The sequence below is a fragment of the Ambystoma mexicanum genome, chromosome 12 (assembly GCF_040938575.1).
Source record: "Ambystoma mexicanum isolate Mex_15411 chromosome 12, UKY_AmexF1_1, whole genome shotgun sequence".
Lineage (NCBI taxonomy): Eukaryota > Metazoa > Chordata > Amphibia > Caudata > Ambystomatidae > Ambystoma > Ambystoma mexicanum.
In genome coordinates this window covers 560056395-560077837 of record NC_090936.1, presented here as the reverse complement: position 1 = coordinate 560077837, position 21443 = coordinate 560056395, and the positions used below count along the sequence as shown (strand labels likewise).

The 21443-nt window shown below is 43.8% G+C and overlaps 1 protein-coding gene across 1 annotated transcript in view; it reads right to left on the bottom strand.

Annotated features, from left to right (window-relative positions):
* Positions 1 to 750: 750 nt before the first annotated feature.
* Positions 751 to 21443, bottom strand: part of LOC138513013 (membrane-spanning 4-domains subfamily A member 4A-like) — a 327001-nt gene continuing 306308 nt past the window's right edge. Inside the window, exon 6 of the mRNA XM_069627729.1 lies at positions 751 to 1184. Within this exon, the coding sequence (XP_069483830.1) occupies positions 1131 to 1184 (54 nt within the window). The 3' untranslated portion in view covers positions 751 to 1130. The remainder of the gene's footprint in view (positions 1185 to 21443) is intronic.

Genomic DNA, 21443 nt, shown 5'->3' with positions numbered 1-21443 from the left:
CATGAATCGCTGTGCGCGGGTTTTGCTGCGATTTTCGCACTGGCACTGCGATTCGCACGCTTTCGCACGCTTGCACCGAAAATTTCAGCGCACATTATTTCCATGAATCAAGCTAATAATCAATTAAGAACTTCCAAGAGAAAGGGGGGTGACCAATGACTGGTGTGTTATCTTTTTCTAGTTGTTTTTGGGAGTAAATACTGTATGAACTGACTAAGGTGCCTTGGGTAGTATTGCAATGAGTTTGTATTCGAAACCTGGTGTTTTTATTTTTTTTATTTACTATGCATGTATCGTTTTGTGCAGCGTTCTTAGTAAACTTTGTACTGTACTTTTGAACTAGAGTTTGATTTTGGCAATATGTATTGTGTTTTTAGAGAGATGAAATGTTTGTAATAAACCAAGCATCTTAATAAAATAATGTGAAAAAATAACAAATTGCATCATGAATACGAGGTGTCCTGTTTTACTGTAAAGAACTTAATATATAATAATCCCGCACTGAATATGAATGTTTTATTTCGGTGAAGTTATATTCCAGGGGAAGCGGTCAGGCTCCATCAGACATCTCCTAATCCCTTGCCAGTCCCCTCAGTCCTCACACATTTGTTCTGTTTGCACAATCAGGTGTGATATAATTGTTGGCTGGGAATTGAAGTCCACACATCCTATCTTCACAAGCAAAAACAATGATAGAAGAACTGTGTCAAAAAAGAATAATTCTGGACCACTTAACAATGTGTACTTTTAATTATGGAATCATTGTTGATAAATTGTCATTTGTCATCAAATTTGAACTACATTTGATACTTAATTGATTGCTCCTATTGAAAATTCATAGTTGGAAATATCAAACTTGAAAGCTATATCCTGGTAGTGATAGAGTAGACACTGGTGGGTCATCGTCCATGTTGCCTGTGACAGGACAAGCCATTTCTGATTCTGCCACAGTTCCTCAAATTGTCTTCGTTCATCTTAGATTGGAATCCACATGTTACTTCTCACAATAGCGTGGTGGTGCTAGCGTTTCCAACACTGGTGGAAAACCTTGCGTGTGTGCCTCTTCATGGTATGTTGGTACCCCTGCTGCAGCCCGGCATTGAGTGGTGTCCATGAATCCCAGAAGCATGTTACCTATCGTTCCCAGGTATTGATGTGTAGGAATGCTGTACAGCAAGTATTGGCTAAAAAAAAACAAGGCATTATTATTAAAGTATATCATATTTTCAATATCGTTATCATTTCCAACTCCATCCAATGACAAATGAAATCCATACCCCCATGACAATATCATCAATAAAATATTAAGCATACTTTATTGGACAACCACAACAAAAATAGTAAGTACTGCCACACTTGACAGGGTCATCACTTTTAATGAAACATCCTTCTGGATTACATAGACAATTTTTAGTGCTTCTATTTTTTTTGACAGGAGGTCCATTTTAGGCAAGAAAAACCTATCAAAATATCACATAACATTTAGGTTTAACTGTTCTACTTTGTGCACGTGTTTACATGTGTAGAGTATAATCTGCATTAGACATATGCATGCCCAGAACCACCAAATCACTGGTTTGCAGGTATCTGAAGATTCACAGAGGGAAAAAAACCTAGACCCTGACCTGAACCTCTGCCAAGTGTACCCTTTATTTCCATCTATCTTTCACCTATTTCAGAAAGAAAAAAAGTAGGAACGAAACAAAGGAAGAAAGAAAGAAAGAAAGAGAGAAAGAGAGAAAGAGAGAAAGAAAGAAAGAAAGAAAGAAAGAAAGAAAGAAAGAAGGAAAGAAAGAAAGAAAGAAAGAAAGAAAGAAAGAAAGAAAGAAAGAAAGAAAGAAAGAAAGAAAGAAAGAAAGAAAGAAAGAGGAAGGATGGCACGAGACCAGAGCCCGTGGCTCTGTCTGGTGCAGACCTGTTAATAAATTAGCACTCAGGGCAGGGAAGTCAGCCAATCACTTGCTTGGATCTCATACTGAATCTACTGATACAAGTTGCGTTTGAGGCACCCTGATGGCGTCTCCCCGCCCTTCAATGTTTACTGCAACCTCCCCTTCCCTCAGTGACCTTTCCCATCCCTCCCCACCCACCTACCCCACTCATATTGTTTTTGGATGGCTCCAGGCGCACAGGCAGCATGGCTTGGAGCCCAGTCTTCCAGCTCTGTGGGGGTCATCTTGTGTAAGTATTTTGTATGAATGAACGGGACGCATTTTGGCGTCCTGTTCATTCATACACACAACATTGCTGTCAGCACCCCGGGTCTCCGGATTGGAAACCTGAGCTGCTAATAACAATAACACCTGATCCGACCCGCCAGACTGGGTGTTAAAGTGCTGGGGTCCATGAGTAAAGTCCTCTCTGCGCTTGGGCGGGACCTTGGGCCCTAGGGCGTTACCACTGATCAGGACTGCCGGATTGGGTGTTACTGCTAAATTAAACAAGTAGTGACAACGCTAGTGGCTCTGGCTCTATTAAATGACGCTAATAGTTTTATATGCCCCTTCACAGCCATCAAATACAAAACCTCCATGCACACTGCTGCCGTCATGTTTCAGGTCTAAACTGTTAAGGTGAGATACTGCCAGTAGATGGGGGGTACAACATCAATTGTCCAGATGCAACCACCAAATATACAAATCTTCAGTTATCCTATGTCTAGTTCCAGCCATGTGAGGTCCAGCCATCATACACCCAGGTGCAGCTCATATCTCAAATACAGCGATGTGTTGCCTTCATATTCCTAATTACCCAAAACCCAGGCCTGATTTAAATTTCCTTAAGGAAGTAAACAAGCACCACAGTACTGCATGTCCTAGATTAAACTGTCCAACAGTGCGTTCTAAGATATACTCTGACAATATAGAAGTGCCCAAAAGAAATATGTGTTGTATGGTCCAAAGGCCACAAGGACTTAATTTCCAAGAATGCGCCCTGCGCCACTCATTGCTGATTAGGAATATATATCCTAGAATGCATTATACACCACTCAGCCAAGATGTCACCATAGGGATTTACTTTGCCTAGCTCAGTATATGTTCACACGCACACACACATGCCTGTATGTCCCATATCACATTTGAAGCACCTTGTGCAAATTCCACCACAGAACTACATATCCCACAATTCATTATATTACACAGCATAGAAGCTCACATAGTGGTCTCTATGCCACACAATGTCCTCTGCCCCAGAGCAGCTTTTTCCATAGAACTGCGGATAGCCACAATGGACATCCTATCCCAAAAGGCCCTGCTGCTCTCCTGATACAAATGTCTCCCAGGATTATGTGTCCAATAAAGCAGCTGGCCTATGCAGAAGCATACTTATATAAATAGCTTTTAGTGTCTTCAACTAAATCTAAAAAAAATCCTTCTTGGGAAAACATGTACTATTCCCAATGCTCTGTTCGAACACTGCCTCAAATGTGAGAATACATATGTTTGTTGTGCATAATTAGCCCAGCCTGTCAGTACGAACAAACATTTCATGTGATCCTCAATGGTGCTAAGCTAGAAAAAGTACTTTACGTGATCTGTACCCACATTTTTACGTCAAAATGGTCTCATCAGTAGCCTCAATACACAATTTCCATCTCTCGATTCTGACAAGTACTGACAAGGCAAATAGTTTTGGCCAACGCATGTATTATGTAGGCCTTTGTCGGTTGTCAACAAATTATGCAGGTTTTAGTCATATTACAAAACTGAAGCCAAATGTCTGTCAATGTCTCTGGGTCATACGGTTGTAAAATACCAAATGCAACTCTCACAACTCCTCCAAGTTTCTCCGGTCACTCACAGTATTAGTTCATACGTTTGTAATGGGTCTTTAGTTACTTGTGTATGGACGGGATGCTCTCTCCATTTATCCCCAATCCAGACCAGATTACTAAAAAGAGTATGGCCCTCATTACGACCCTGGCGGAAATCGAAAAACGATGGCGGAAATGCAATACCGCCATCGAATAGCGCTCGGTGCGACTATGACCCGTCACCGTAAAGTACGATGCCATTAGCGACACCGTAGTGAACGCCAACGCTAACTGCACCAAGTACGCGCGCGCCATGCCAAACCGTAATTAGCACCATGGCGCAAGGGTACACGAATTCCGACCCTAGCGGACATGTACTTAACGCCATCAAGCACGGCGGAAAGTACCATTCCGCCATGGTGAGAAGTACGGCATCGCGAATCAACCGTAAACGGCCCCACTGAGTGCCTGTACACCGCTCCCTGGCCACATAGTACAACTCCCCGTAGGTGCAACGAAGTCACAATGCAACCAGTGAAATGTACAAGTCACCCATGCATGCCTACGAACAAAAGAATCACAAGAGGGGCCAATGGGAGCTGCAGGGCACAGATGGCACGAATACAGAAGCTATACCAATGGACATGACCTCAGTCTCCCACCAAGAAACGCACGCAAACACAGGCACCTGTGACCAGCAATATTCCGATAATCACATCATTCCACCAATCCACCTGGCTGACCGGCATCTGTTACACAAAACCTAATCCCCCGCCCCTGAGCATGACATCATTCAAACAGTCATATTGGCAGCCCTCACCCCTGACCTCACTGGGCTTCGTAGGCAAACGCGCCCAGCACAGTACCACGCAACTATACTCCGAAGCTGGAACCCAATGCAGATCTCCTCACAATACATCGCTCCCCAAATAGGAATATGCCGCATCACTTGCAAAGAAGAATGCTACACGGCCCATATCAGAATAGAAATTTAATGCACAACAAATTCACCAAGCCCATACAGCCATTAGGCCATGAACTCCAAAACACATTTCACCATTGTGGGCTGCATCCGCAATAAATGACCAGCTACTTCTTGTGTGACGCCCTGTTCCTTCATGGTACACAGGGGCTACATTCTCGTACGAAAAGGCAACATGGAAGCGCCTAGAACCGCAGGGCCGTCCCAATAGGGAGGCACTAGTCCAGCTGAAAGGCTGAAATGTTGCTCCGAGCCACTAGTACTGCGTAAGGGCATGTGGCCCATTGGCGATCGTCCCATAAGATCGTAATGCTGCTCCACTGATTAACACGAAGCAGCAGGTGTCGGGAGTAAAACCCATCTGCAGGAGTGGCATACAGATGGCAGTGGCAAAAGGGGAGGAGATACCTGTCAACCAAAAGAAAAGAAAAAGAATAGAATGGCCATCAGAACTACATTCGAACAACTCACTTCAATGATCAAACTAGATCCACAGCCATATGCATGCTAGCCCACTCCAAAGGATCATCACCACCCCAAAACCACTTGCGACTCATAACTATCCATATCGAGGTGAAAACACCATCACAAACGAGTGTACCTGTGCATGCGTCTGTGAAAACAGAATCCATCAGATGGGATTGGTAACGTGCATGGACACAAGTGTCTGAAGGCGCGTCGAGACAGGGAGGGCTCAACAAGGCCAGATAGACGATGGTCCCACTATGGCAGCCCTGCATCACATAGCGCAGGGGAGGCGGACAGATTCCAAGAAGCCCTGTACATGGCAAACACCGTATCAAATCATCTGTCCATGCATCCATTCATCATTCCCTCATCCCGTAATGATAACGCCTGTTTCCATACTCACATAACATGTGAGAATTCCATTGAGTCTGTGCGTTATGCAGCCTGCAAAATCCACTGTGCCCCAGCCCGTAATTCCAGTGTTGTGAAGTAACATGTATTTGGGAACGTCCGGCCTCATCATCCACTTCGCTATTGCGCATCCCAAACTATTCATATCAATCATTGCATCCTCGCCATGGCCCCTGTCCCAAGGACACTGAACAATAGAACGTTATATTTGCAGTCAGACCTGTGGGCATCTCCTCGCCGCTAGCTGAAGACCGAAAGCGCCGCCCTTCGAATTCCTCATTTGCAACATCACGTCGAAAAGGCATCTGTGGCCGCTTGAAATCACAAATTAATCCATCTATTGCGGCTGTGTGTGAAAATGGCAACTGCCTTCACTCACAAATGGGAGGCCCCGCCCGTCGGTGAACCTCGGTACAGTGATGCATGAGGGTCCACCGTTACTCCAGTACTACGTTCCACTGACCCTTCACAAGTCTGTTCGCGACTGCATAGAATGCATGTGAAACAATGGGACCATAGCCGAATGAACATATCAACCAATGTTACACGGCCATCGGGTACTAATACATGATTGTAATAGCAAGATGCCATTCCTCGAATTGCAGCGTTGTGTGCGGGACGTGCTCGCCCAAAGGGGAGAGCAGCTTGCACAGGTGGAATGAATCACCACAGGTGGAGGCCATACAGCCTGAAAACACATAAATTGCACACCCAGTCTCCTCCCACAACCACACCCACTCCGAAATGCTACCAGCAGGACTCGCGATGTTGGCCCTGGGGGACCTGATAGCACTGCAAGTACTCCAACTCCAAGAAGAAGACGAACACCAACTACAACCGGCCGCACGGAGGAGACGCAGGAGGAGGAGGAGGGCAAGGCAGGGCCAGCAAGGGCTGCCAGCACAGCCACTACCACCACGCAGGCAGCCCGCAATCCCACGCCTCCGAGCACATCCGTTCAACCTCACTGATGAGCAGATCCACACCCTCTACCGTTTGGACCGGGACACCATAGCCGCCATTGTGGACATGACACAGGCTGACCTTGTCAGCATGATAGATAGCCCAACCGCCATCCCACCCCTACTGAAGGTGGTGTCTGTACTACACTTCCTGGCCACAGGCACCTACCAGCACACAGTCGGACAGTTGCATGGCATTTCTCAGCCACTGTTCTCACGGACACTATTGCAAGTGCTCGATGCCCTCCTGCAGCACGCAGACGACTACATCTCTCTACCACGCTCGGAGCAGGAAATAACCAACACAAAAGTGGGATTCCATGCACTTGGCAGCATACCGGGTTGCATTGGTGCCATCGACTGCACCCATGTGGAATTGGTCGTCCCACATGCCATGGAGGCCCAGTACCGCAACCGAAAACAATTTCATTCACTGAATGTACAAATGGTGTGTGACTCCAACAGGATCATTACACATTGTTGTGCCCGATTCCCTGGATCAACCCATGATTCTATGGTCTTGAGGAACTCAACAATACCACGCTACATGGAGCGACACGCAGGGAACAGATCCTGGCTACTCGGTGAGTCTCATTTCATGCATGATGATGTGGGGTATGTGATGCGGCAATGACCTGGCAGGAAGGGGGGGGGGTGCGTACGTAGCAATGGCATTCCACATAATTCGTTTATCATCCACATACAGGTGATGCCGGATATCCACTGAAGAGATGGCTCCTCACACCAGTCCGGAACCCACGGGACCAGCATGAGGAGGACTACAACCATGCCCACTCACGTACCCGTGTAGTCATTGAACAGGCATTCGGCCTACTGAAGACCCGTTTCCGGTGCCTCAGCAGGTCTGGCGGGGCACTCCTGTACCGCCATGAGAAGGTTGCAAAGATGGTGATGGCATGTGTCATGCTACACAACATGTGCGTACGTAGAAATGTGCCCATGCCCCCTGACGCAGAACTGCAAGCACCTGAAGAAGGTCATGATGAGGGTGGGGATGTGTCTCAGGGTGGTGTTTTTAGTGGTTGTGTGTATTTTGTGGTTTTATAGGTGTACGGGGTGTTGTTTCCCGTTCCGGGCCCATGTTTTTACTTCCGTTTCCGTATATTTACGGTCACCGTACTTTCCGGTTGGCGCTCACTGCGGTGTCCGCTATGATGGGTGGCGGTATTGCACCTAGGGCGCCGTACGGTGGCGGTGTGGGCCGTTTTGGGGTCATTTCCGCCATCGCGGACTTTGCACTTCCGCCATGGCGTGGTGCTCGTGCCCGATGGGTCGGAATGGGCCGCACTTTGCTCCATCGTGCAATGGCGGAAACGCTATTTACGCTGTGGCGGTCCGGTCAGTCACTTTCCGCCAGGGTCGTAATGAGGGCCTATGTGTCCTGTCTGGATGAGTCTCGAGACCAGAAAGAGTGGGGGTCCTTTTCTGGTTCTTCTGGGCTGTGCTGCAAGCCTCTCAGCAACTCTTTACTTTGGGTCTCAGGCTCCACACTGACCAGCCCCCTCTCGATCTCATCCTCTTCCATGTCTCGCTGTGTGCTGGTTTCCAAGGGGACATCCTCCATTCCTATGTCCCTCTCTCCTCCTTCCTCAGGCATCTCATTCACTCTTGACACCTTGCCATGTGTTTGGTCTTTCACCTGTCCCGGTCACTCCACTTTCAGGTGTAGAGGTTGACTCTCCAAATGTGCTTCTCACTCTACTTCTCTTTCCCTCCACAGGATTGTAATCCATCCCCTTCTTTCTCTTCTAAGTGCTACGCCACCTCATCTCTCCCTTCTTGCCATTCTCTACCTTTTCCTGCTCCTTATTCTTCTACCCCTCGTTCGTACTCTGCTCCTCTTCTTTACTTGGCTCCACCTTCTTTTCCTTTCTTGACTCTTTCTTCACAAACAATTATCTTGTCCTCCCTACATCCTACCTAACCTCCTTCAGATCCACTCTCTTTTCTCACCTGCTAGAATTTCTATTTCAGGTGTGAAGACTCTCTCTCTCTCTCTCTCTCTCACACACGCTCTCTCTTCTCTTTCTATATCTTTCGCCCTTGTACCTCTCCCTTCCCTCTGTTGCAACTTCACAGCAAGTATGCCCCTTCGCTCCTTCTCTCCTCTCTCTCTTCTCCTGGTCCTCTGATACCTCTGCATACAGTACTCCTGCTTTCTCCTCCTCTCCTTTGCGCTCCTTTCCTACTTTTTTGCCATGCTGTTCTTCTCCTCTCATCACTCCTCCTTTGATTGCTCAGTATCGGGACTCTCTCCTTTCTCCTACTCCACTCTCTCTCTTTCTCCAACTCCTACAGCACTGGTATAAACATAATTTCTCCTCTGCTCTTCTCCTCTCTCACCCTGCTCCTTTCTTTTCTGGTACCACTGTGTCTGGCACCCCTCATTTCACCTCCTCTCACTGCATTCTCCATCCTACCTCCTAATCACCTCCTCTGTACACTGCTCCAGTTTCTTCTCTTATTCTCCTTTATCACTTCCTCCTAACTACCCTCCTTCATCACCTCCTCATATCTCACATCCCTCTTACGTTGTCAATCTCCTTCTACCTCAGCTACCAATATCCTTCTCACTCCAGCCATCTCCAAAGTTGCACTTTCCCCAAACTCCCACCACAGATTCACCAGCTATTCTCCTTATACATGGGCATGACTGTGCCTTCCAGCCTCTCTCTGAACCAAAGAACTCAGGTGTGCACAGCCCTGAATGGGGGTCCATGATGGATTGTATTCTCTTCTTGGTTGCACTCTCAACACTGCTGAGATCCGAATCCCTACCTCATATCCTCTGGATTTAGCCTTTTCATCGAGTGTCCATTTTGGATTTTGTATAACGTCCACATAAGGCAGAGATAAGCAGCAGAGACAACAAACACCCAATGACCATTGCCTGCATGAGTACAAGTGCAACAGTTCTCTGTGCAAATAGGTCAGAACTCAAAAGGCCACTCTGTCTAAGCTTAGGGATGTCATATTCCCTCTAACTTTCCCTTAAAGTGATAGTGTGTCAAATTGGGTTAATATGGTAATCACGTGCTGACTGTTTGTGTTACAGTTGGGTAGCCAGGGGATGCTGCAGTTCCCACCACTCTATTTCAGAGTCAGACAGGTGACTTTGTCACACAGCAAATGGCCTTTGCTCGGGCACTCACACCAATTGGCTGCTATTGCCAGTTTATGGCTAAGGACTTTCATCATTTGCTGATATTGCCATTCAATGTGCTGGTACTCATATCAGATGGAAGATAGCACCATCATATACTGGACATAACCATCAAAAGCCAAGATACTCACATCCTATTAAGGTTTCTTACTGAAAAAGCAATGTTCTTACACCATTGACATATTCCATCAATACACCCAGCACTCATTGCCATCCAATTATCAGATCCTCCAAGTCCTGCTATATTCCATTAACCCCATTTTGCAAAAACATGTACGTGTTTATGATGCCATATTAGCACATCAAGGTCAGATAGTAGTATACCCAGTTAGCATAGCACTGGAAGACTCCATTATGCCCTATTAGCAAAGAAGCAAGGTTTTCATTGTGCTGAGCTTTGAAAGCACTGACATATTCAGTTAGGTGCACTTAAAAACAAGGCCCAGGTAACACAGCATCCCCCAGATTCGATTATGTCCATTTCAGACAGCACAGGCAGAATCCATTATGCCCACTTAGCACTGTATAGCAAGAATCCATCATGCCAAGTTGGCAAAACCAGACCTACTTCCATTATTCCCAGTTAGCATGGCAATGCTAGATTTATGTATGTCCGATTAGGTCAGGAGTGGTAAGCTCTATCATACCCATTTACAGCAGTCGGCCAGATTCCGTCAGCCGGGAATACTACAACACATAAGTGCAGGTTCAAGTATACCAACGGGTGCCATATTTCCATATGCTATTATGTCCCATTAGTACAGAAGTGGCATATTCTATTACCCTCATTTTTCAGAACACGGCCAGATTCCATTATGTCAAGTTGTAAAAATGCCAGGCTCCAAATATGCAGAGTTAGCAAAAACATGGCAGGTTCAACTATGCCCACTTAGCATAGTGAGGCCAAGTACTCTTCTGTCATGTTAGCACAACAGTGCCAGATTTCATTTAGCCTGCTAAGCACAGTGGTGCCAGATTCCATTATGTGATGTTAGAAAATAGGTATCAGCTACGTTCATGCCCATTTAGAAAATCAGTGTTTAATTGCGATAATCCCTGTCAGCAATGGCAGTTCCAGATTCGATAAAGCACTACTAGGTCAGCAGATGCAAGTTCTATCACAGCTAATGAACACAACACATCTATAAAAATATATTCCCAGTTAGCACAGCATGCTAAATGTCATTATGCTCAATTAGCATATCAGTGCACTGTTCCATTATGCAAAACTGGGTCAGCTGTAGTAGGCTCTCTTTTGCCCGATTAACATAATAATGCAGGTTTGCAGTATAGCCATTTGGTAAAGCATGGTCAGATTTCATTTCGATATTCCTCTATATTTGCGTATTAGGACAGCTATGATAGATTATATCATGCCCAACTTGTACAGGTGTGCCAGATTCCAATAAGCCCAATGAGCATTATATGGTTAAATACTATCATGCACATTTTGCACAACAGTTACCACATACAAATCTACTTTTCGTGCAGTGTCCAGAGTCTATCATGCTGAGTTAATACAGCAGAGATAGTGTCATTTTGCCCCGTTAGCAGAGGAGGACCTAATTCTGGCATGTCAAGGTAGAACAACAGTCTCCAATCACATAGTACACAACTAGGAAAGAAGTGCCAGATTGCAATATGACCACTTAGCAATGATATACAAGGTACTACTCTGACTAGCAAGCAATGTATGGTAGATACTATTATTCCCAGTTATCAAATCAGTTCCTGATTACATTATGCCCAGTTAACAAAGGCATGTGATCTACCCTTATACTCAATGATCACAGCAATGAAGAAGAAGGCAGACTAAGGTTTACCATCGTAAAGGATGTTTATGGAAACCAATAGAAAATGCCTAGCTTTCCCTATTCTAAAGGATTACCTACCTAACACAACTAAACTAGGGTGCTCGATGTCTGGCCTAATGTCCAAAGTAAGGCTGTCCTCCATCCTAAAACGAACCCTTACTGACCCTACCACTTGTCCAAAATAACTAAAGATGAGGAGAATGACTCCCTTCTCTTGGAGTTGCTTTATCAGCACAACGGTACTTCTTCATATAGGATCTTCAAATAGCTTCTCGCTATTTCTTGTATCAGTTTGTTCAGTTCTTTCAAGGGAGTTCTCCACATCCCTTTCTTTAGATCTGTGTGAGCTCTCAAATTCTTTTCTCTAGGCACTCTGGCCTCTGGATATTTATGTATTCTACTCCACTCAAATGATGTTGGAAGTTGTGCTTTTCCTGGCACCAGTTTCTCCAACTGTAGCTCCTAGGTTATCATTTATTATCTATTGTACTATTATTATTATTATTATTATTATTATTATTCAATACGTGTTTACCACCACACAGCCACAGGCCCCAGGCGCACATAAAACAAATACAAAAAAAACAGACAATAGGCAGAAAGACAACCTAGATCAAAGGCTAGATGTCATACACACGCTCAGTCCGTTTCTTTGTTAAACAGGTATGTCTTGACCACTCTTTTAAAGTGGTTCAGACAGGAAAGAGCCAGTAAAGGGGCCAGAAGATCATCCAGGCACTAGGAGCCCATACGTTGAATCTATTTCCCCCATACTTCAGCAGTTTAAACCGGGGTTGGTAGAGCTTTTTATCATCGTTTGACTGAAGCATCCTCCTACAAGGTGCGGCCTTAAGACAATCCACCAGATTTTGGCATTTATGAGTCAGGATAAGAGACATGTGCACGATTCTGTGCTTCACTGGTAACCGTTCTAGGAAACATGATCCTGCCCATCAAGTACATAGATAGCCCGCACTTCCCCATTCTGTACAGTCTGAAGCTTGTGCAGATTAGCCAAAGAGGTGCTCACCAACAAGCTATTTCAATAATCCAGCTTGGAGTTGATTTGAGCAGAGGCCAGGAGAGATCTGTTATCTTCAGAGAGATACAGTCTAATCTGACTCAGGAATTTGATGATGTAAGTGCATGATGACTGCAGAGGGGGAGTGTGTTTTTTCATTGAGAGCTGGGAGTCTAGAAATACTCCAAGAGTTTTAACATGTGCAGTCACTGCAATAGTACAGCCAGCAATCGAAAATTGATTGTAGAGGAAATTCAATTGTTTTAGCTGCAGACCAGAATCTACAACCAGTAATTGTCTTATTGTCATTCAAAGATTAAAAAAATGGTAGCCATCCATGATAGAATGGATATATAGGCATGGTTTATGGCATCTAAATCACGGTCATAATCACTGGAAAGTTGAAGCAGAGTCTAGGTGTCGTCTGCATAGTTAGTATAACTCACTCCTAAGCTACGCAGATCAAAAAGGGGCCTAGTGTAAATATTGAAAACAGTGGGTGAAAGACAGGAGCCCTGTGAGACTCTATAAATCAGGGGGGCAGGGCTAGATTGATAATTGCCATCAGTAACCATAGCCGAGCAGGGCCTCAAGAAGGACTCAATCCAAGTGGCAGCACTCCCTGAACACCTTGTAACTTCAAGCAGCCTGTTAACCAGCAAAGTATGGTCCAGCAGTTCAAAAGCTGCTGAAAGGTCACGCAGCATCAAGAGGGAAGTGTGGACGTTATCATTCATGCTTGTGATATCATACCTGAGGTCAAGCAAATCTGTCTCAGTACCATGCTTAGCATGGAAGCCAGATAGTCGGTTGCTTGTCTCGATGAACTCGTGAAACTGAAGATAGGCAATTCTATCCAGGATCTTTAACAGAAAAGGGACATTAGTAATAGGCCAGTAGTTTCTTGGCAAATTCATCATGAATATTCTGAGACCAAAGATTGCTTTTTTCCATTTCCAAAGTCTGGACCTTTTTCCCTTCAAGCTTGGGATTAGGAAAAGTTCTCTCGTGCTTTACTTACAGTTGACAATTCTGGAATTATAGTCGGTTCGCTTGGCCGAAATAATGGCTTGTTTATAGGCTTCTTATGGGCCGCTGTGGTATCAGAGAATGGATTTTTACACGACAAGCCTTCACAAGCCCTTTTCAACTTCATATGCCTAATGACCTATTTGAAAACAAAGTCTTTTTCTTGGTCTCAGTTTTTATTATTTTCACTCGTTCGGGTGCCAATATGTCAATGGCCGCTGAGATAACCTGCTGATATTGGCCAACAAGTTCATTAGTACAAGAGGTTGATGCCAACTTAGGGAGGCAATGTATAATCAAAGCTGCAAAGGCCTCATGAGTAACTGTTTTGAAATTCATCATTCTTTTTGCCATTCTGGAGTTAGTGTCCACTTGTTGCGGCTTAAGAGGCAACAGTAGGTCAAAAGAGACAGTGATCAGACCAGGAGCAAGGAGAGGACTGAATTTGGAAGATGTTACTATTAAAGGTTAGGACCCAGTTAGGGATGTTACCCTATCTATGTGTGGGAGCCGTAACATGCTGAGAAAGGCCTGGTTCCTCTAGAGTGAGAAGAAGTTAAGCTGCTTCTGGTTCCTTATCACTAAAGTGCCACAAATTAAAATCACAGAGCAGTACCAGATGCAACGTTGGTTTGATTTGATTTGATTAGTTTATTTGTATAGCGCACCTGACCCTCGGGTAACTGGGCGCATTGCATAGCATAAGCTTACATAGTTACAATATTTGCCATGAAAGGTTACACACAAAATTATATATATTACAGAGGAACAACATGCAAGATTTGTACAAGAATAGCAGTATAATATTGGAAAAATAAAAATAGCATTAGTCATGTATACAACATATGTACAGATACATCAGGTAAAGGTTTTAGCAGACGGTGGCAGCGTATCATAAGGAGGCAGAAATGTATTTCCTGGGTGATAAGCCACTTTTTTTTTGTATTTGTCCTGAATTGGGAGAAAGAAGGTTCGGTTCTTAGGGCTGTGGGTAAGGAGTTCCACAGTTTGGATGCTAGAACCGGGTTTCATTATATCATAGAGTAACGCAAGTAGTTGTTCCTCAAAGTGAGGAGTTGTATGGGGAGGCCTATACACAATTAGTAGACTAGTGGAGGTATTGTGGACCACACTTAATTTGACCAGCACAAACTCACAATTGTCTAAAGGCAGAGCATTGGTAGTATGTATTTTTTAGTCTCTCTATAGATAGGAGCCACCCCACCCCCTCTAGAAGAGGACCGTCTGTACCAATCATTTTGTAGACTTCAGGGATGGCAAGCATGGCTGAATGAGCAGCTGCATCATGCAGCCAGGTATCGGTGATAGCCACGATGTTTACTCCTTTATATGCTGAACGAGAGTGTGCGTATTCGGCACTGAAACTTTCATGAGAGGCATATTACCGAAGGCGCCTTTGCTAAGTCTCACCAACTCGTTTTGCCCTACTGTTGAATAACTATTTAAAGGAGAAGAGCGGTCAGGGTTAAGGGAGACCTTACTCTCCACGGATGAAAATGTATCATTAACCTAAATAAGCCTGTGAGCAGCCGCATTGGACAGACAAGGACGGATACAATCATTTGCAGTACTAGGGTCATTATTTACGAGAGTTATCATTGAGGGTACAGGAGAAGTTGGGAAATTAGGGGATTTTGAACCAGAGGGCTCGCAACATCTGGGAAAGTAGGGCATTTGTAATGGAGGGTGTGGATTCTCTCTGCATTGAAACCAGTTTGAGTGCAGAGAGCACTCCAAACATTCTCCTGCTATATAAACCTCCCCATATAACGAGCGACTTTGTAAAAAATCTGTCAATCTTTCTACTTGCCTCTATTAAAGCAAATACAAAATATTTGCCTCTGGGGGATTTAAATCTATGGTTTAACCATAAGGAAGATAAGACTGCCTTTGAAATGCAAAAAGCTCTGCAGGAATTAGGCTTTACATCCATAATATAATAGTATCACCATGTCCCTGGTCGGATCATTTTTTTGTATATTTCGATATCTGGGTAGATTTTCCCATCAAACTTAAATGTCATAATCCCATTAAAATACCGCACCGGAACCTAAAGAACATTAAGTTGAACAAGGTAGAATCAATTCTCAACACTATAATTGATCCTATCATTGATACTCCGGAAAAACCTAGCAAAAAGGATTTCCTCCAATCTAGAAAGTGTTGCTAAAACTCTAGCACCCATAAAAATGAAAATGATCAAAACTGAAACTAATCACAACCTATGGTTTACATCGGAGCTTCAATCTCTGAAATCCCTCACTATTAAATCCTATAATTTGTGGAAGAAGCATAACACTTCATTGCTTCTCAACAAATACAAAGCCTCTGTCTCTATCTATAAAAAGGCTATTCTTAAAGCCAAATCTAGCTTTTTTAATGACTGAATTCAAAACGCACAGCACAATACTAAAGAGCTCTTTCACACCCTGAAGGAACAAGAAAGAACTAACCACACCACTCCAGATAGATCTATTTTGGATGATGTTACCCGGTGCAACGTTATGCAACAAGCTATGCATAAAAAACTTGATACCATCAAGGGAAATATATTAGAGAAAAGTAACAATCAAAAAATGGACCAAGGCCACACCCGTGGATTGATCTTATCATAGATCAGCGACGATTCCAATCTTTAATCTATCCCCCATAACAGACAAGGACTTAGAAATTATTATAAATCAACTAAAGCCCACAAGAAGCAAAAATGACATCCACACTACTATGATAATTAAAACTTGTGCCCCTTCTCTAATTACCTCCATCCGCCAATTTGTTAATACCTCTATTTCTACCGGCACGGTCCCCGAGGAATTTAAGAAATATTGCTTTCAGTCGATATGCCAAATAACTATCGTCCGATTACCAACACAGCGTTTTTACTTAAGATTCTGGACCGAGTGGCCTACATACAAATTGCAGATCATCTAAAGTCCTATCCCATCTTAAACGACCATCAGTCTGGATTTCGGGTCGGATATGGCACTGAAACCGTGCTTCTTGAACTCAAGTCTAAACTGATGGCCCATATGGATAATAAGGAAGCATCACTGCTCATGTTACTTGATCTCTCCGCGGCCTTCGACCTGGTGGACCACGACATCATGGCCACCAGGTTGTGTGAAGTGGCCAATTTTTCCCTGCTAGCTTGGAAATGGGTATTGTCATTTCTTAATAATCGAGATAGCAGAGTCTTCTGTGGCAATGCTGAATCTGACCCCATTGTCACAATTTATGGTGTCCCTCAGGGTGCTTGCGCCTCCCCTTGTTTCTACAATATATTTACCGCTCCTCTGTTTGCAATGCTTGATCATGAGAACATTATATTTACCAACTACGCGGATGACACTCAATGTGTCATCCCGCTCTCCGGATCTCACAGCATTGACGAATTGGCTATCTACAGAGTTTTTACTCTAATTGAAACATGGATGGTCCACAATAAGTTAGCACTGAACAAATCAAAAACCGATTTGCTTGTAATAGGTTCACCACACATTATTAATAAACGTGGCCCACAGGATGAAAACTTCCAGTTGGGAGAAGAATCCATCAAACCCCTCAAAAAAGTGAAAATTTGGGAGTGACCTTTGACCAACACTATTGCTCTAGCCTCCTTATGGGAATCAATAAGTCCGAATGTAACAGGCTGCAAATATGTCAAAATGGGGCTATTAGAGCCGTCATGAAACTTAAATATAGAGACTATGTTACGACTGCGAGACGTGAGCTCCACTGGCTGCCTGTGGCCTCTAGATTCCTATTTCGTACTCTGACTATCGTACACAAGTGCAGATCAGGGAATATGCCTGGATATCTACAACAGCTATTATCCATAAGAACTAATACAAGAACGCTGAGGTGAAATAATCTGTACTTCTTATCTGAACCGAAGTGCCACACTATTAGAGTAGCCAACGCAGCCTTCACCTCAAATGGACCAAGAGCTTGGAACGCTCTCCCTCTAGAGCTGAGATCCATTGACTCCCTAGAATTGTTTAAAAAAAGATTAAAGTCTCATGTGTTCAACTAAATGACTCTGACATGCTCTTAAAATATTCTCCTTCTGGCTTTGCCCCATAGATCCTTCTCTTTGATATTGAATATATCTGTCATGTAGTGCCCTCATGCCTTCGGGTCTATGGCCGCACTATATAAATGCATTAAAGTAAAGTAAAGTAAAGTTAGAGTGGAGACTAAGGGGACCATAGTATGCACTTTAGGAGCAGATATCTGACCTCAATATGGTTTCACCAGGGGCCTCGTGGAAGGAAGCCGTGGCGGCCCCTGAACGTACATCCTCCATGGCTAGGTAATGAGCTGGAATCTCAGCACAATGCAAGTGTCTCCTGGGGGGTGGTCTCAGCAGCAGATGAGCCCATCCTACTATTACCTAACCCAACAATGAAAGTTATCAAGTGAAGTCCCAACACTAAAGGACAGGGGGTACAAAGACAACAGCTTAAAAATTAAGGCACCAAAGGAAGAGCCGGTAGCCTTCATCACAGGGACACAAGCAGTACCTCTAACAAATCACCTAAAGTGTCAGCAACACGGGATGCACAATACTTAGGTCAGGAATGAGAGCGACCTGCCGAGTCTGACATCCACACGTGAACCAGATGCAAACCGGCTTGAACACACTGACGCTAATGTGCCTGTAACGTAATTAAGAATGGGCAAGTGCTGGTCATGAGCATCAAAGAGATATGTTTGTTCAGTGCACTCCATATATAATTGTTCCACTTCAAAGCTTAGGTCTAGAAAGCAATCTTGTTTGATAATATTTCAGGTTGTAAATTAAAAATGAAACAGATCTAACAAAACAGTTCTGTAAAGCACATTAAATTGTCAAATATCACATAAGGCACAGCCGTGCCGTACAAGCAAGCAAACCACACTCAATCTAACCTGAACAAGGGTCAATACAGCTATATGAACCCTCAGCACAAACCGGCTTGAATGCGCTGGTGTTAATGCACCTGTAATGTAATTGAGAATGCGCAAGTGCTGCTGGGTACTGTAGTTCCAGCACTGGTCACGAGCACCAAAGAGGTACGATCATACAGTGCACTCTGTAAATAATAGTTTCACTTCAAAGCTAAGGTCTACAAAGCAGTCTTCTTTGATAATATTTCAAGTTGTAAAATAAAAATAAAACAGATCTAACAAAACATTTAATTGTCAAATATCATATAAGGCGCAGCCGTACTGTACAAGCATGCAAGCCACAATTGTACTTTGTTTTCCCACTGGGATCTGCATGATTTAGCCAGTGACCCATTTCACTCCTTTTATAAGTTTTCCATTAACTAGGACAAGTAGGTTGAGTCACCAACCGGTTCTCAATCTTCTTAGTATATTCATATTTACAAGTACGAGTAGGCTGAGTCCCTTTATGATTCTCACTCTTCTTACTATATTAAAATTCACTGAGGCAAGTAGACTGAGTCCCTTTAAGACTCTCTGCCTTCTTATTGGATTCCCATTCACTGGGATGAGTATGCTGAATCCCTTTATGATTCTCACTCGTCTAAATGTATTCACATTCACTCGGATGTGTAGGCTGAGTCCCTGTATTATTCTCACTCTTCTTATTACACTCACATTCACTGGGACGAGTGTAGCTTAGATCTTTTAGGATTCTCTCTCTTCTTATTGTATTCACATTCACTGAGACAAGTAGGTTTAGTCCCTTTTTGAGTCTCACTTCTCCTAGTGTATTCCCCTTCAATGGTATGAGTAGACTGAGTCCCATTGTGATTCTCCACATTTCTTGAGGAACACACATTTATTGGGATGGGTATGTTGAGTCCATGTATGATTCTCACTCTTCTTAGGGTATTCCCCTAAACTGGCAAGAGTAGGCTGAGGCTCTTTTTGATTCTCACTGTTCTTATTACATTCGCATTCACTGGGACGAGTAGGCTTATTCAAATCTTTATATTTGCCTTCATTATTAGCAGTGTGTGGGATATTTTCACTATACGTGCCTTGCTTGCCTTGCTCTCCGGGTCTCCTGCTCTCCCCGTTACCTTTAGTGTAATCAGGCTGCGTCACTGGGTCAGCATTCCCCTGTGGCGTTCCTCTGTCGTTCATCAGGATGGCTGTAGTGTTTATTTCTTCTTTTCGCTACGACACTCTTCTGTGTCATTTTCCCTGTGTGGTCTCAGCATGGAAAGGCATTTTCCTCACTTCTTCCCAGTCACCACCAGGTATGTGTTTATTCTCATGTTTCCCTGGTGGCTCAGGGACTTTGAAGCCACAGTTTATTTCTTTCTTGTTTGTCTCTCGAATGTCCCTCCAGGAACAGTTGTAAGTTTGGCAACCTTCCTCGGGTCTGCCTCTCACAACGTGCACCTCGGGCAGTAGTCAGTTGCAGTTACTTGCCTGCTTGGAAACCAGCATTCTCTGCTGGTTCCCAACTTCCCTCTAATTAGTTCCCAACTCCTAGTTCTCAATAGTTCTCGGGCTCCTACCACTTTTATGATGCTGCTCTGGGACAAGTTTCCAGTAGCAGTCTTTTCTCTCTGTCGGAGTTGGTTTCAGCATAACTCCTTTGGGTTTCTTCGTCCCATGGTCAGACAGTTCATTAATCTTTCTTACTCCTTGGTTTTAACTTGCCTCAATATTCAGCAGATATGTGTCCTCTGCTGAGGTGTTGTAATAACAGGTGTAGGAGGATTCTAGTTTTCTGTCAACTCTTATGACCTTAATGGATTTCTGAGTGTGAGGGAAAGCGACTTCCTTGTCTCTCCTTGTGAGGTCCTGCTTACTGCCACCTCTAGGGTGAATGTTGTGTAGCAGGCTCACCACCCTAAAAGGCTCCCCCTGGGGAGAAATGTCTGGATCCCTTGTTTCGTCACAAAACCCATTTACCAATGCAGTGCCAGATTCCACTTCATTATGCTTAGCACATCAACAGTGAATTCCATTATGACCATTTAGAACAGAGGTTTCTGATTCCAATATGTCAATTAGGTCAGCAGTAACAGATACCATTATGCCCACTTAGCATAGTCCTAATATACTCTAGCATTGCCAATTATCACACTACGGGCAGATTATATAGGTTCAGTTAGCACAGTGAAGCCAGATTCCATAATGCCTAATTGACACAGGTATATGAGAAGAGCTGGCCATGAGTGTTCACAAAGCAAAGGGAGAAACATGAGTGCAAGCATGAACTCTAGACACCTATCGCCTGCTTTCAAAAGCAAATCAGAGAACTTCAGCCTTACAAACATGTCACCTGCAACCTTTCCCTGCCACCAAGTTTGAGTCAAGCACAATCTTTCACCCACAACTAAAAACCTGTCATAGGTCAAGGGCATTGTTGGGACTTTGCAATGCTGCTACTGTATGACCTTTTAGGAATATTTAAGAATGCTATGAACAAACTATGAGTTTGTGCTTGGCAATAAGTTAAATGGAACAGACTACATGTCAGGTGTGCAAAAGCGTAGAAATAAAAGGCTGATCAACATCTGCAAATTAAAACAATAACCCTGTAGTGAAGAAGCAGGGGCCATTCATTTTGGTTTCCAACACCCAAGAGTGCATCTTGTACAAACCTAAACTAAAAATATACATTTGTTCAGGTCAAATGAAGCCTTTTTCAAAATGCACATACAGTTTCAGAAAAGTGATAAATATTTCAAACGCTCACATACAAAGTACAAGGTAAAACAACACATTAGAACATATAAAGTACAATAGAAAATACACAATACAACCGCAGGTTTCTACTATCTGTCTTCTTGTTTTGCTTGTGACAGAAAGGAAAGCATTTAAGAG